This window comes from Labeo rohita, chromosome 20, assembly GCF_022985175.1.
Source record: "Labeo rohita strain BAU-BD-2019 chromosome 20, IGBB_LRoh.1.0, whole genome shotgun sequence".
In the NCBI taxonomy this organism is placed as follows: Eukaryota; Metazoa; Chordata; class Actinopteri; order Cypriniformes; family Cyprinidae; genus Labeo; species Labeo rohita.
The window spans coordinates 16710975-16726121 of NC_066888.1; the positions used below are offsets into that span (position 1 = coordinate 16710975).

General features: G+C 35.5%; 2 protein-coding genes across 3 annotated transcripts; both read right to left on the reverse strand.

Annotated features, from left to right (window-relative positions):
- Positions 1 to 1500: 1500 nt before the first annotated feature.
- Positions 1501 to 10837, reverse strand: si:dkey-12h9.6 (macoilin). 2 transcript variants are annotated; one of them, XM_051092213.1, is made up of 11 exons: positions 10609 to 10837; positions 9264 to 9405; positions 8949 to 9075; positions 7961 to 8084; positions 7671 to 7840; positions 6919 to 7348; positions 6637 to 6795; positions 5874 to 6044; positions 5531 to 5657; positions 3614 to 3788; positions 1501 to 2160 (listed from the first exon to the last, which is right to left on the reverse strand). In XM_051092213.1, the coding sequence occupies exons 1-11, from the start codon at positions 10683 to 10685 to the stop codon at positions 1973 to 1975; spliced, it is 1890 nt and encodes a 629-aa protein (XP_050948170.1). In that variant the 5' UTR covers positions 10686 to 10837; the 3' UTR covers positions 1501 to 1972. The 2 variants fall into 2 exon arrangements, with proteins under 2 accessions (XP_050948170.1, XP_050948169.1); XM_051092212.1 differs by having other exon boundaries at positions 5519 to 5657.
- A 2947-nt stretch (positions 10838 to 13784) lies between these two features.
- Positions 13785 to 15080, reverse strand: gtf2h5 (general transcription factor IIH, polypeptide 5). Its single transcript, XM_051137904.1, has 3 exons — positions 14964 to 15080; positions 14707 to 14792; positions 13785 to 14387 (listed from the first exon to the last, which is right to left on the reverse strand). Exons 2-3 carry the CDS (start codon positions 14739 to 14741, stop codon positions 14207 to 14209), a joined length of 216 nt encoding a protein of 71 aa, XP_050993861.1. The 5' UTR covers positions 14742 to 14792; positions 14964 to 15080; the 3' UTR covers positions 13785 to 14206.
- Positions 15081 to 15147: the final 67 nt, after the last annotated feature.

The following is a 15147-nucleotide window of genomic DNA, read 5'->3' on the forward strand; positions in this document are numbered from 1 at the left end:
TCATAAACAGCAAAGTGCAGATGTACGTGCGATGTAAGTATAAGAAATCTATTCATCATACAATGTAGATAGCTTCACTGATTATAAGGAAGTGTTTTTAAAGTTCATAAACTCGCTAGACTTAAGTGATGTTCTTGATAATGTAAAATATTCTTTGTTCGTTTGAATAACTGAGGAAATGTAAGCATTATAGTTAGTAATTTACAGTGTTTTCATTAAATTGTTATCATGTTAAATACAACTTAAGGCGAACTAAAAACATTTTGTGGCATCCATATGCTACTTGGCTAAAAAGATAATAGATTACACTTACATAGGCTTCTTTCAGTCGTACCCTGGAGTTGGTTCACTTTCTGGCTATGAAACTGACTAATTAAATAAATTAGCATGATCATATGATGTATGGGCAATCTCTCAGACTGACGATTGAAGGTTTACACTTAAGTTACGATGGTTTGGTCAGTTACCCGGATGCGCGGCCATATTGGAGATAGTCGGATGTAAACAATAGCATGGATTGTACGGTTAATGTACTACTGAATACTTGTTCTGCTAATTTACGCTGTCTAAACCACAGGCAAACATGTGGAAGCGGCTGAATCATATACAGAAGAACTTAGTAAGCAGGAAAGGGCGCAATATATTGACGAACTAAAGTTAATAGTTGGTAAAGATACATACAAGCAGTATTAATTAAGATATTAGCCTAATGTTTCACCTACCTGTATGGAAAAGATATAAACAAACACAAATGTTGCAAGATTCTTGCCCTGGAAATCCTAGTACAGTTTGGCCAATTACAAACGCCTTCTTTCCTCAGACTTGATTTGTCAACTTTTGGCAGTCTGCAGCACTCCAAATGTTTTTCCCAGTCCGACCGATTAGTACAGCCCAAAACATGACAATAATTGACCATTTTCAGCAGCAATAATCAGCTAAATTTACAAGTTCTGTTCAGTTCAGTGGCCTTGTTTACATTTTATGGCGCCAATATGGCGATTTATGACATGTTGTGAAAACACTCTATAGGACTATATGACTATGGAGCATATCGCCCAACACTAGAAGAAAATTGTGTGGAAAAGAATACAAGATTATCATTGAAAATGACTTTATTACTGCTTCCAGAATCATTGGAAGAAAACAGCCCTTGCACAAATGCACAATTAGACATCAAAATCTTTTTTTTTTCTTTTTCAAAACAATCATTTTACATAAATTGGCATGCAGACCAACAAGTAGAATTACAAAATTAAACCATTATTTCATTTTGGTTTAGGAAAACAAACAAAAAAAAAGTATGTCAAGCCAGAAAAATAAACTTCTCATAAAAAACATCCCATTGATACATAAAAAAGGCAACAATTTCAGAAACATGAAAACCTACAAACGTTTTTTTGGGTGTTGTTCACTTCTGTTGTAACGTGTGTAATGTAAAAAGGATACAAAACGGTACAAAGCACTCGAATATTCACATACTGAATTACGTTTGATATTGGCTTGTTATATAAATTGAATTCACATAAATAATGAGGCACAGAATGACCAAGTGAGGCATTGGCCTGTTATTGTCATGGCTGAAGAAGAGCCTCTTCATTTGAAACCCAACACAGGATATCCTGTCCTCATGATGAACTGTGCTCCTCATCAAGTTCACACTATACTGATATCTTGCCGTTTACGCAGCTTGCAGCGGTTTGCTCAGCATTCGATGGTCATCCGCTGGTCAACAATGTATTTACAGTCAACTTAGATTTCATCTAGAATGAATCTCAAAGCAAGGTCACCTATAAGTGGCCTCAGTGTCTTTGCTGAAATCAGTAAACACAGCCGTAGATTCACCAGAGGCTGTTGGCATTGTCAAAAGGCAAAGTGTTCGGGCAAACCTTGAAGCAGAGATGCCCCCGTGTTTGGAATGTCGAGTCAAAATAATCCTTCAAAAGCCGTCCAGTCCGATTTGTCCTCGCTGGTCTTATTTCTTAAGACACTGGTACATGAGTGCTCTGGGATTCAGCATGTAGCGCTCAGAGTTGAAAAACTTGAGGTACTGAGGCATAGAGGACCTGGGGGCCATGTATGACATACCTGGAGCCACGGCCATTGCTTCAGCAAGCTTCTGCTTCATTTCTTTGACCTCGTGGTCTTGTTTCATAATTTTAACTGTAAAGAAAGACATTAAATAAATTAATACAGATACTAATATTGTGGCCAATACTAATGAGAATTATTTTATATTAATTTATCTCATTTATACATGAATTTATATGTATATTATATTATTAAACATCTATAAATGTTTTCCAAATAAATATATAAATATAAAAAAAAAACATAAAATCAATCATTTAAAAGCTCTTAAATAAAGGTTCACACTCTTAAATAAAGGTTCCAAAAGATTTAAAAAAAGCTATTTTGTATCGATTGCAAAGAACTTCCCATTTTGGTTCCTCAAAGAATATTTGAGTGAACAGTTCTTATAAGAACCTTTTTTTTCATTTTCTGTGAAGAACATTTTAATATGGATGTTCAAGCTTTTTTTCTGAAACCATCACTTTTTAAGAATGTGAAGAACCTTTTTCCAAGTAAAGAACTTTTTGTTTAATGGAAGTTTCCACTGATGTTCAAGGTTTTTCATGGAACCATCAATTTTTAAGAATGTAAAGAACCTTTTTCCACAGTAGAGAAGCTTATGTTCAATGGAAGTTTCCACTGATGTTCAAGGTTCTTCTTGGAACCGTCAATTTTTAAGAATGTGAAGAATCTTTTTCCACAGTAAATAACTTTTTGTTTATCCATTTTTAAGAATGTAAAGAACCTTTTTCCGCAGTAAAGAAGCTTTTGTTTAATGGAAGGTTCCACTGATGTTCAAGGTCCCAGGTTCAAGGTGCCTTTTATGTTCACGGTTCTTCATGGAACCAGCAATTATTAAGAATGTAAAGAACCTTTTGTTTAATGGAAGGTTCCATTGATGTTCAAGGTTCTTCATGGAACCATCAATTTTTACGAATGTAAAAAAATGTTTTTCCACAGTAAAGAACCTTTTGTTTAATGGAAGGTTACATTGATGTTCAAGGTTCTTCTTGGAAACAAATTTTTAAGTAGGTAAAGAACCTTTTTCCACAGTAAAGAACCTTTTGTTTAATAGAAGATCCCATTGATGTTTGAGGTTCTTCATGGAACCATCCATTTTTAAGAACGTAAAGAACCTTTTTCCACAGTAAAGAACCTTTTGTTTAATGGAAGTTTCATTGATGTTTAAGGTTCTTCATGGAACCATAAGTTCTTAAGAACGTCAAGAACCTTTTTCCACAGTAAAGAACCTTTTGTTTAATGGAAGTTTCCATTAATGTTCAAGGTTCTTCATGGTACCATCAGTTTTTAAGAATGTAAAGAACCTTGTTCCACATTATAGAACCTTATGTTTATTGGAAGGTTCCACTGATGTTCAAGGTTCTTCATTGAACCATCAATGGCAATAAAGAACCTGTATTTTTTTTAAAGTGTACAAGTGTAAAACCAGCAGTATGGTACCACTATATGGAACATTCCTACAAAAAACAGTTGCGATGTGAATCTGATATAGATAACTGGCATGATTTAAAATGAGATGAACCTTGCGCTATCTCCAGCTGTCTGCGTGCATCTCCGAGCGCAGAGAAGAGGTCTAGCTTGAGACGGGTTTCTGCACTTAGGTTGTACTCTAGATGCTGAGCCTTGTCCTGCAAGGAGGAGAGAGCTGAGAGCAAAGCATCCGCTTCTTGCTCCGTGCATCTGTTCCTCTGGAGGGTCTGGGAAGAAGCAGGATAATGTTGCACGTATGAGACAGGAACAGAGCAGAATAGTACAAAACAATGGTGATATGAAAGTGATTATGAATGATTCAGGTGAGCCTTTGAATCCCATTTGTCTAGTTCCAAATAAATGGGGTTTCAACCTTGTATAAAGGCATAGTTTTTGTCATCATTTACTCAGCCTCATGTTGTTCCAAACCTGTACAGCTTTCTTTGTTGTCAGTGTTTATGACTCAGTTCCTGTTGATTTCCATTATAATTTTTGTCCACACAAGTCAATAGGAACCAAAACTGTTTGGTCACAAACATTCTTCAAAATATTTTCTTTGGTTCTTCAGAAAAAAGAAAGTCACATAGCTTTGAAACAACTTGAGGGTGAATAAATAATGACAGAATTTCATTTTCGGGTGAACTATCCCTTTATGGCTGAAGCCATGGTCTTTTTTGTTATATTAAAATAGTTACAGGACTTTACATTTAGACTACACTGTAAAAAATAAAAAAACACAATTTGTTGAGTCAGCTTAAAATAATTTGTTACCCTGCTGCCTTAAAATTTTAAGTTCAGTCAACTAAAATAAGTTTATTCAACTTGAAATGTTAAGTTGTACCAAGTAAAAACTTAGATATTTGTGTTTGCTAAACTTAATAGATGGGTAAGTAACCCAGCTGCCTTAAAATTTTAAGTTGATTCAAATCAAATATCTAAGTTGTAACTTATTATAATTTAACATTTCAACTTGAATAAACTTTTTTTTGAGTTGACTGAACTTAAAATTTTAAGGCAGCCAGGTAACAAATTATTTTAAGTTGGCTCAACAAATTGTTTTTTACAGTGTATGTTCTTAATTTGATGAACTTGTTGACAACTTGACGAGCATTTGAGGTTAAAAAATATATAAATTGTCTTTTTTTTTCGAAAATGACAGATCGTTTTGCCCTTTAAAGCTGCATTTAAACTGCATTTTGGATGCACCAACTTGGGGGCACCATTGAACTCCACTACATGGAGAGAAATCCTAAAATGTTTTCCTCAAAAAACATAATTTCTTTACGACTGAAGAAAGAAAGATACAAACATCTTGGATGACAAGGGGGTGAGTAAAAACTGTAAATTGTTGTTCTGGAAGTGAACTAATCCTTTCAGTCCTTAATGTGGATTTCGTACCCACTCACCAAACTCCCAAAACAGATGTTTCAAGGTAAAAAAAAATTATGTGCAGTTGTTTTAAATTTTGGTTTCCAGCTTAAAATTAAACATTTCTGATGGACTATTAAAAAAATCAGAGAATCTACTAATCAAATGATTATCTAATTTTGTATACACAAATTTAGTCCAGCAGAATTAAATTATCTTGGGAATGCTTTCCAATGAAAGAAAAAATGTTCAAAAGCTTGGCTGATTAAATTCATCATGATACAAAAATTCTCAGATTGCACAATAGTTTCTGAAAGATGTGGTTTCTGTTTTGGCATGCTTTATATGGCAGATGGCAATAACAGCATTTAAACTGGGCGAGGAGCAAGAAATAATGACAACAAAAGAAAAAAAACAGAATCAGCATTCAGCACAGAAACTTTCATCCACACCAACTAAAAAAAAGAGCCACAGGCTGAACAGCACAGACAGCAAGCTACCGGATCCACATGTGTCATAACATGAACATAAAAACATCCAGCACAGCACAACTATTCAATACAGTATGTAACTGAACAGATCTACGAACCGCGTTCTTTACCTCCACTTCATTCTCTAGAGCTATCATTCGATTTTCTTTCTCCTGATATTCCAGCTGTAGTTGTTTGTACTCTGAGTCTAGATCTTTAGCTTTTTTCCTCAACATTTGAGTTTCACTGTGTTCTTGCCTATAGTGGATGAAAAAAATACAACATTTTACAGGTTTATTTTATCATTGCTATTTTGCATTGAGAATTCTCCTGCCAATTATAACCATAATTAAAAAGCAGAACATTTAGACCTAGTTTCAAAGACCGATTAAGCGTCATCAATGACGGAAAGCAAAAATGATAAATATATGCATATGAATGCATCTTGCACTACTGCTTTGTTAATACACTTACCTGTGCGATGCGCTCCGAAGTAAAATTGTTGCTTCATCAAATTTTTGGGCTCTGACTTCTGCGAGTTGTTTTTCTACCGCAACTCGAGCCTCTGTTTCCATTCTGATTTTCTTTTCCAGCAAGGAACAGTTTTGTTTGTCCTTCTGTCTGGATTTTGTAAGACACTGAATCCTGCACAGCAGAGCGCCAGAGAATTTAAAGGATAAGAAAATGGTAAGAAAAGCACAAGCTTTCATAGTTATGTTTGAAGCACATCATTCATTTGTAATGTACACACTACTGTTCAAGAGATGTCACATTGACTATTTTAACGATGTTCTTACTACCTTTCAGGGCCTTGAACGTGTCAGTTGTGTTGCTGTCTATGCAGGGTCAGAAATATCTCAGATTTCATTAAAAATATCTTAATTTGTGTTCCGAAGATGATTGAAGTTTTTACGGGTTTGGAACGACATAAAGGTGAGTACTGAATGACAGAATTTTCATTTTAAAAATGTATTAAAATTATAATAAATAATACTTTTATGATGGATTTGCATAGTTTAAGTTTAAAGGTCTGAGCCAAAAGGTCAAACTATACAGTTTCTGCATAAAAGTCATGGTAAAGTGTTAATTTTAACATATATAACATCCAAAAAACTGCTTGTAGTTAGTTGTAAACACCTGTATGTTTGATATATAAACGCAAACATCAAGCAGCGTGACCTAACATCAACCCAGAGCGCTAATGCCAAGACCAACAGGAAATGATCAGAGGACTCACTTGTTTTGCAGCAGTTCATTTGCATGTCTCAGCAGAGAGACTTCAGGGCGCAGACTGTGTTCACTGTTGGTCAGATTACAAATGTGACTGCGCAGCTCCTGCTCGTTCTGTCTGCTCGCCTGCAGCTCTCCCTTCAGCTTCCTCATTTCTTGTTCCAGCCTGTGGAGCAGATGGAGATCACAGTGTAAATGTACTCGAAATTCATTAACCGTCTTCCACACTCCATTACACTTTCGCAAACATGAATTTTGAGCTGAATTAGTGATCAAATAATGAACGTACTTCAGCATCTGCTCAGCGTGTGGGTTCGGAGGACTTGGTGAGATGTTTGACAAGCACCTTTCAGCAGAGTCCCCTGTTGTGTTGATGGCTTTGGGAGCTTTCTGTTTCTTCTCCCCTTTGCTGTTAGGGATATTTACTGAACCTCGGTGCACTTTAGGCAAGGAGCTCTTGGAGGGTCTTTGAGCTTTGCTGCTCTGATCCTCCTGAGGTAGGTTTTCAGTCATTTCTAGCATGGATGTAGAGTCCAAATGAAGTTCTACTCCACGGTGCTTGCCTCCTGGAGTTTGTGGATTTGTGTCTCTTTCGGTTCTGGCAGGAAGTCTGTGGATTTGAAGGCAGTCTTCCATGTTTTGTTTGTCCTCTGAGGTGATGGAATCGGATGGACACTGGTATTGCATCGGCCTAGATTTGGCCACCTTATATTTGGGATCTGTACAAAGACATTTGTCACAGTTTTACATTTTTGAATGTCATCATGTTATTCACCACTGATGTCACATGGACTATTTTAACAATGTCCTTACTATCGTTCATTGCTGTCTATGCAGGGTCAGAAAGCTCTTGGATTTCAAAAATATCTTAATTTGTGTTCTGAAAATGAACTAAGGTCTTTTGGAATGACATGAGGCTGAGTAATTTTAACAGAATTTTCATTTTTGGGTGAACTATCCCTTTAAATGGTTTTAACTTTTTAGAAAGATATCTAAAAACAGTTACATATTACATGGTACTGTAATAGAAATTATACATACCTTCCATCCACAATTTTGGGTACAGGTGCATGTAAGGAGGTAGGGATTGTTGCAGGAGATCCATGTGGAGGTCGTTCTCGCTCTGAACTGATTTCTGAGTTCGCAGCTTAAACATACTGGAGAAGTAGCATGTTGCATCAAATCCCATATACACTAGTGGATAACCAATGCTGGAAGAAATAATTATAGCTTGTGTTAAATTACCGTATGAAACAGCTGGTGAAATTGGTGTTTATTTAAAACCCCATATTGCATTCAGCTCCAAAAATAAATTGCGAATCAGAACCTACCAGTGCGCAGCAAATAGATGAGACAGATTTGCATGAGGGCTTTTCAGGTCACGCAACCGTAGAGACGCCTCCATGTACACTAAGAGTATCCATAATGTCACAGTTGACATACAGATCCCCTTTTCTGCAAATAAAGAAATAAAATGTATAAAAATAAATAACATTTTCATTTAGAAATTGATAGTAAATTTTCAGAAACAATTACAAAGACTTGTCAAGTGATTATATTAAAGGGATAGTTCACCCTCATGTCGTTCCAAGTCCTTCTCTTATCTTTGGAACACAAATTAAGATATTTTTGATGAAATCAAGCACTTTCTGACTCCGCATAGACAGCAATGCAACTGACATGTTCAAGGCCCAGAAAGGTAGAAAGGACATCATTAAAATAGTCCATGTGACATCAGTGGTTCAACCGTTATAAGAAAACTTTTTGTTAAAAAACGACTTTAAATAACAATTTCTTCTCTTCCATGTCTGTCTTCCTTCGTCAAGTGTTCACATAGTACAGTAGAACCTGGATGCACTGTGCCATGTTTACAAGCGGAAGTAAACATGTCTAAAGATTTTGATAGAGAGGATGACTTGCAATTTTATTACCTAGCCTTACTTACTTGAACCAAAATATACATTAAACCACTGATGTCACATGAACGATGTTCTTATTACTTTTCTGGGCCTTGAATGTGGTAGTTGCATTGCTGTCAATGCAGGATCAGAAAGCTCTTGGATTTCATTAAAAAATATCTTAATTTGTGTTCTGAAGATGAACGAAGATCTAACGGGTTTTGAACAACATAAGGGTGAGTAATTAATGACGGAGTTGTCATTTTTGGGTGAACTATACCTAAAAACTGAAGCACTATTTTCTTGTAAAACATACTCCAAATATGTACTAAATAAATATATATAATGGTACTTCTAGGGGCACAGTGACTCTATCTGTAAGTTTTAAGAAATGCCAGTTTTATTGGCTTTTATTGCTTACCTGTATGCCACATATAGTTGAGTAAGACATATGTACTGGCTGCAAAAAACAGCCAGTGTAAGGGTACAAATATTAAACAGAATAAGTCCAGGGTAAATGCTGCACACACGAAAACCACACAGATGGCCTGTAAAAGAAAAGCAGAGGTTAGTTTGTTTAATATATATTTTTAATGCTCATTTAAAATGCACATAAATGCAGGAACACAACAAAATTTAAATTTTGATCATATCATAGATCATAGATGCGTTTTGTTATTATTTTGGAAGTACACAATACAATACAATTGCATTTGCAGAGCAGAAAATTGCTTACCAGTCCATGACAGTGAAATGTGGTGTAGACGGTCCCTAGAAAGAGCCAACATGGCCACAGGTATTCCAGTCTGAACTCCAGAACAAAGTCAGCTAACAGCACCAGCATCCAGACAATCATGAACTTCAGAACAGAGTATGCGCTAAAAATAGGACATTTAAAATGACTTACAATTAGATTTTTTACAATTAGAAGGATGATATATATATCACATACATATATATATAAAATGCATTTTTCTAAAGTCAAAACAGAAGTCCTTGTACAACTACAAAACGCACATTCTCTGTGTTTATACTTTGTTACAACTTAATGTTTACAGAAAGACAAAAACATATTTTCTATATTTTGAATGAAAACGGAACCAGCATATACGCGAGATGTAAAGACACAGAAAGTAAGTTCTTGAAGACGTTGCAATCCATGTTTTGGTCGCACAGTCTATTGTGCTCCATTCCTTTGTTCGGGCTTTCTGCCCTCCACATCCCTTTGTGTTTGGTAACCATGGCAACATTTCATCTTCTGCATCAGCACCTAAACGTCGAATCTACAGTGTTGCCATGGCTATTTAAAGAACAAGAAACCGTTTCAGGAGAAATCTGCGCACGTTCATTTCACTATGAAGCGTATCAACACAGGAGGCTTTTGTCCAGATCACTACACTATATTAATAAGAGACGGGCTCAGTTCAGACTACACTGTCGTGTGTTTACCTCACTAGAAACAATAGTCTGGAATCAGCGAACCTGATGAAAAATACAAAATGCACCAACAACTTACGAGCACAGCTTTTAAAAATAGACTATATTATGTAATTTATAAATTTACGCTACAGCAAAATAAAAAGTCTTACATAAACGACATTCCTGCGCGCATATTGTCTAGTCAGAGGCCGCTGTCAGTTTGTCTGTGTTTTCAGACAGTCTGTTTTTCAGACATCGTATTGTCATGGAGAAATAACATGACTACTTGTTAGCTGACGCTGTTATCAAATAACATTAATAATAGCTAGGTTTACTAATAGCAGAGGATGAAATACATAGAGTACTGTAGCATTTCTTAATATGCAACGCTGAATTCAATTGGAGGTTATTTTGTTATTAAAATATTTTGTTAGCAGCATAGCCCGCTATCATGTTTTTATACGAAATGTTATTGATTCGGCCTTGCATGCATCCATTAAATCACAGCGAGCGTTAGCTCTGAATTAAACCCCGATTTGTTATGATATCGGGAGATGCTGTTTGTTTATTGTTTGCGTCAATCCGTTCAGCGCGAGAGCCATTCAGGTGAAAACGAATAAGAGCAATAACAAAACAACAAAGCAGCGCGCACGGTGTCATACCTTTCGGAAAGCTTCTCTGTCAGTTTAATCTTTTTCATTTTCCGTAGCCTGCCTATGTCCATGTAGCGTTTCTTCATATTATGGCTTCTGGTCCTCCTGGCTATTTAGTCCATTAAACAGGTAATTGTAGTAAGACTGGAGGTCTCATTTACAGTAACCTGAGCAGAAGCGCTTTGTGCGTTAGTGGAGGTGGATGTGCGCACGCTCGAGAACTTCACACAGAACCAAGCGCCACGACGAGGTGCGTGGAAGTACATCTGCGCTGTCTGGACAACAAGGGACTCAGAAATGTTGCAAAGACATTGTGGCCACTGATAGATAGATAGATAGATAGATAGATAGATAGATAGATAGATAGATGCAGCGTAATCGCGAGTTCATTCAAATCAACATTATTTATTAAGATATATTTATTCCCGCGTCTGCAAAGCTGAATTTCCATCAGCCATTACTCCAGTCTTTAGTGTCACACGATCCTTCAGAAATCATTCTAATATGCTGATTTATTAATTAGAATGGTCTTTATTGGCCACAGTTGTGCCGCCAAATATTTTTTGGATCCTGTGATACTTCTCACATTATATATTACTTCTTTTATATAAATATTTTCTAACAATATAAGTCTTTGCTATCACTTTTATTTAATCAATTTAACACATCTTTGCTGAATAAAAGTATTAATTTCTTTCAAAATAAAGAAAGAATAATAATTTACTGACCCCAAACTTTTGAAAAGTTGTGTATATTGTTTAAAAAAGGTTCTATTTTACATAAATTCTGTTCTTTTTAACACTTTATTCATCGAAGAATCCTGAAAAAAGAGTCACAGGTTCCAAAAAATATTAAGCAGCACAACTGTTTCCAGCATTGATAATAAATCAGCATATTAGAATGATTTCTGATGGATCATGTGACACTGAATACTAGAGTAATGATGGTGAAAATTCAGCTTTGATCACAGGTATATATTAGATTTTAATGTATATTAAAATAGAAAAACATTATTTTACATTGTAATAATATTTCCCACAATATTACAATTTTTCTGTATTTTTTGATCAAATAAATGCAGCCTTGATGAGCACAAGAAACCTTTTTTTGCTTTGATTAGGCTCACAATGGAGAGGACAGATAGATAGAGGGATCATACAAAATGCATCTTTTACATTTCACATAAAAGATTCTTACATGTAGTCCACAAGAGAAAATAATTTCTTATAAAATTGAAAAAATAAGTGATAGTTGTTCATGAGTCCCTTGTTTGTCCTGAACAGTTAAACTGCCTGCTGTTCTTCAGAAAAATCCTTCAGGTCCCACAAATTTAGATTTTCCAATATTTTTGTGCGTTCAAACACTTTCCAACAATGAGTGTATGATTTTGAGATCCATCTCTTCACACTGGGGACAACTGAGGGACTCATATGCAACTATTACAGAAGGTTCAAACGCTCATTGGTGCTCCAGAAGGAAAAAATGATGCATTAAGAGCCGGGGGGTGAAAACTTTTGAACAGAATGGAGATGTGTACATTTTTCTTATTTTGTCTAAATATCATATTTTGTCATTTAGTACTGCCCTTCAGTGGCTACAGAAGAAAGTTACATGGTTCCCAGAAGACAAAATAAGTTACATTTATTCTCATCTTTAAACTTTGAAGTTTTCACCCCTGTCTTTTAATGCATCAGGTTTCCTTCTAGAGCATCAGTCAGCGTTTGAATCTTCTGTAATAGTTGCATATGAGTCCCTCAGTTGTCCTTAGTGTGAAAAGATGGATCTCAAAATCATACAGTCATTGTTGGAAAGGGTTCAAAAACACAAAAATGCTGGAAAATCTAAGAATTTGTGGGACATGAAGGATTTTTTTTGAAGAAAAGCACGGTTTAACTGTTCAGGACAAACAAGGGACTCATGAACAACTATCACTAAGCAAAAAACACAGCTGTGGATCATTCAGTTAACAACACAGTATTAAGAATCAAGTGTATGTAAACTTTTGAACCGGATCATTTTTATAAACTCAACTATTATTTTCTCTTGTGAAAACATCTTTTATGTGAAATATCTTATTCAGGTCAGTACTAAATAAACAATAGCATGCATTTTGTATGACCCCTTAGATTTTGGTCAAATAATTAACATTTTTAATGATTCTGAAAGGGGGATGCAAACTTTTGACCTCAACTGTAGATAGATAGATCTATATCATCTGTTTTATTAGGTAACAAATAAACTTAATGTAATACTACAAAGCTGTACGTCTGAATTTTTGTTTCCTCTTCTTAGGAAACAAAAATTAAGGAAACAGCACCTTATTTTCAAATAGTGGTGTTGTTTAGCCAGTCAGTTTTACTGAGGTACTCCTAGGTACTTTCAAGAGTGCACCACTGCACCACTTTCCCTTCCTTAATCAAGACATGCTGGATATTTTGGAAATATCCTGCTGTTCATGATTGTGATCTTGCGGTTTCTTCTCCTCACGCCAGAAGGTAAAGTCTTCCACTAATATCCTGATTACAGATACATCTCAATTGTCTAAATGTCCTGACATACCCTTGTGCAGGTCACTAAAGCTGGTTTTTCACTAGAAAGAGAATAAACGGAAAAGGGAGCTTGGTATTTTAGAAACTGTCACCTGTAAATACAGCAGTCCTCTCATTTTTTAAGGGGTCATACCAAAAAAAACAGAAAAATTATTATTTTCAACCCTCATTCCGACACAATTTCTAAAACAACCTGTTTTACGGAGCTTGCCCTTTAAGGCTTGTCAGTAATCAGTCATTATCAACAGTATCAATGTCCTGCCCACTAACTATTGCATGTGAGTGTTTTGAAAACATGATGAAAATAAAATGGTAATTTCCTGATTTCAGCGTAAACAAGTGTCAGCCGTTAAGCGACTAAACGTTAGTTGACGGGGCCTATGGTAAGAAGACTATTCGTCTGTCTTGCACTGGAGGCAGTGGTTATGCAAACAACTGTCCAAATGAGCCATTTTCTGAGGGTAATTACATAAATTATTTTTTATTGATGATGAGGACATTTTAAGTTATGAAACCTGCAGTATGTATTAAGCATACTAAGACCTCTTGTATGTCAAAAGATAAGTGGAAATTTGGTTTCTTATCTCATGACCCCATTAAGACTAATTACAGTGTATCCAGGAAACAAATTAAGGATAAACCGAGAACATTTTTTTAATTTGATTCTTGTATATTATGCATGTATATAAATCACACTGTCATCAAACCATCTGCTTTCAATTTGTATACAATTTTGATATGTTGAAAAAAAAACCCTTGCAGCTAATTTCATTTTATATATACATTTCAAGTCATTTTTTACACCCAAAACACAATTTGTTGACCACTGTCAGAACACAGCAAAAGATTCAAGAAGCCGTCTTTGAAACATGCAACAAAAAGCAGTTGAAACTTATAATTCTCTCAGATGAAATATGTATGCAACACAGTCAAACTAAACCAAAAAGAACAGTTGCTTATATATTTCAGTTACATCTGTGTTTGTGCAATTGTGCTGAAAGAATCTCCACATCCATCTGCTCTCACAGACTGTAGGGTCTGCTGTCAGATTCAGACATTTATTTCTGGGTGATGGGAAATGAATTCTGGTCCATCAGTTCTCCTACTCGCTCCTGGAGAATCTGCACAACTTCAGCTAGGATGAAAACGTGCGTGTCGTCCAGATCCTGGATGATAAATTTCTTCCCCAATGCCGACGTCTCATCCAGATATAGGAGAAACTGCTTCATAGCTGGGTCACTGTTTCATATTTTAAAAAGAGAAACATAAATGATGGCGCAATAGAACGTGACTTTATTTTAAATGTGCACTCTGATTTATTTTTTGTAACTTGGAATTGACACCTTGTGTCAAAGTTTTCAGTTAAAGAAAACATTGAAGAAATACTTTAGTCAGAGTCAACCCTTATTATTTATTAATTGATTTCACAAGCATCTAATAGCCAGCTACAAAGATCAAGAAAATGGTACTTTAGATGATCTCCTTATCTAATGTTAGTGTGTATGATTTCAAGAAAAAATACTGAATGCACCTTTAAGTGGTTATATGTAAAACTTACCATTCAACGAGAACTCCTTTCAAGACATTAACCATTTTGGACGGGACGTGTCAACACTTCTGGTCCTTCAGTGAAAGCCTATGTATCTATAAAAGAAAAAATGTTCTGAATATTAGAAATAATAATAAAAAAGTTAGGTTACCATGAATGTTTGTTGTCGTTACACACGTTTCATATACTATGCGTATCTCCAAACACGCAGATTCTATAAATGTAGAAACCAGCAGTTTTAAGAAAATGAAAAGAATTAATCTTACTTGATTTCTGTTGTATTTATCTGTCAATTGACAGTTTGTTTTAATCCTACAGTGTCCACTGTCTATGCTAACTAACAATGGTCTTCTTCTACAGACTAACGTTCGATCTGTAAACTCTACTTCCGCCTGCTGGGCTGGAGCGCGGTTATTCCGAAAGGAAGAAGCTGCTCAAAAATGTATATAA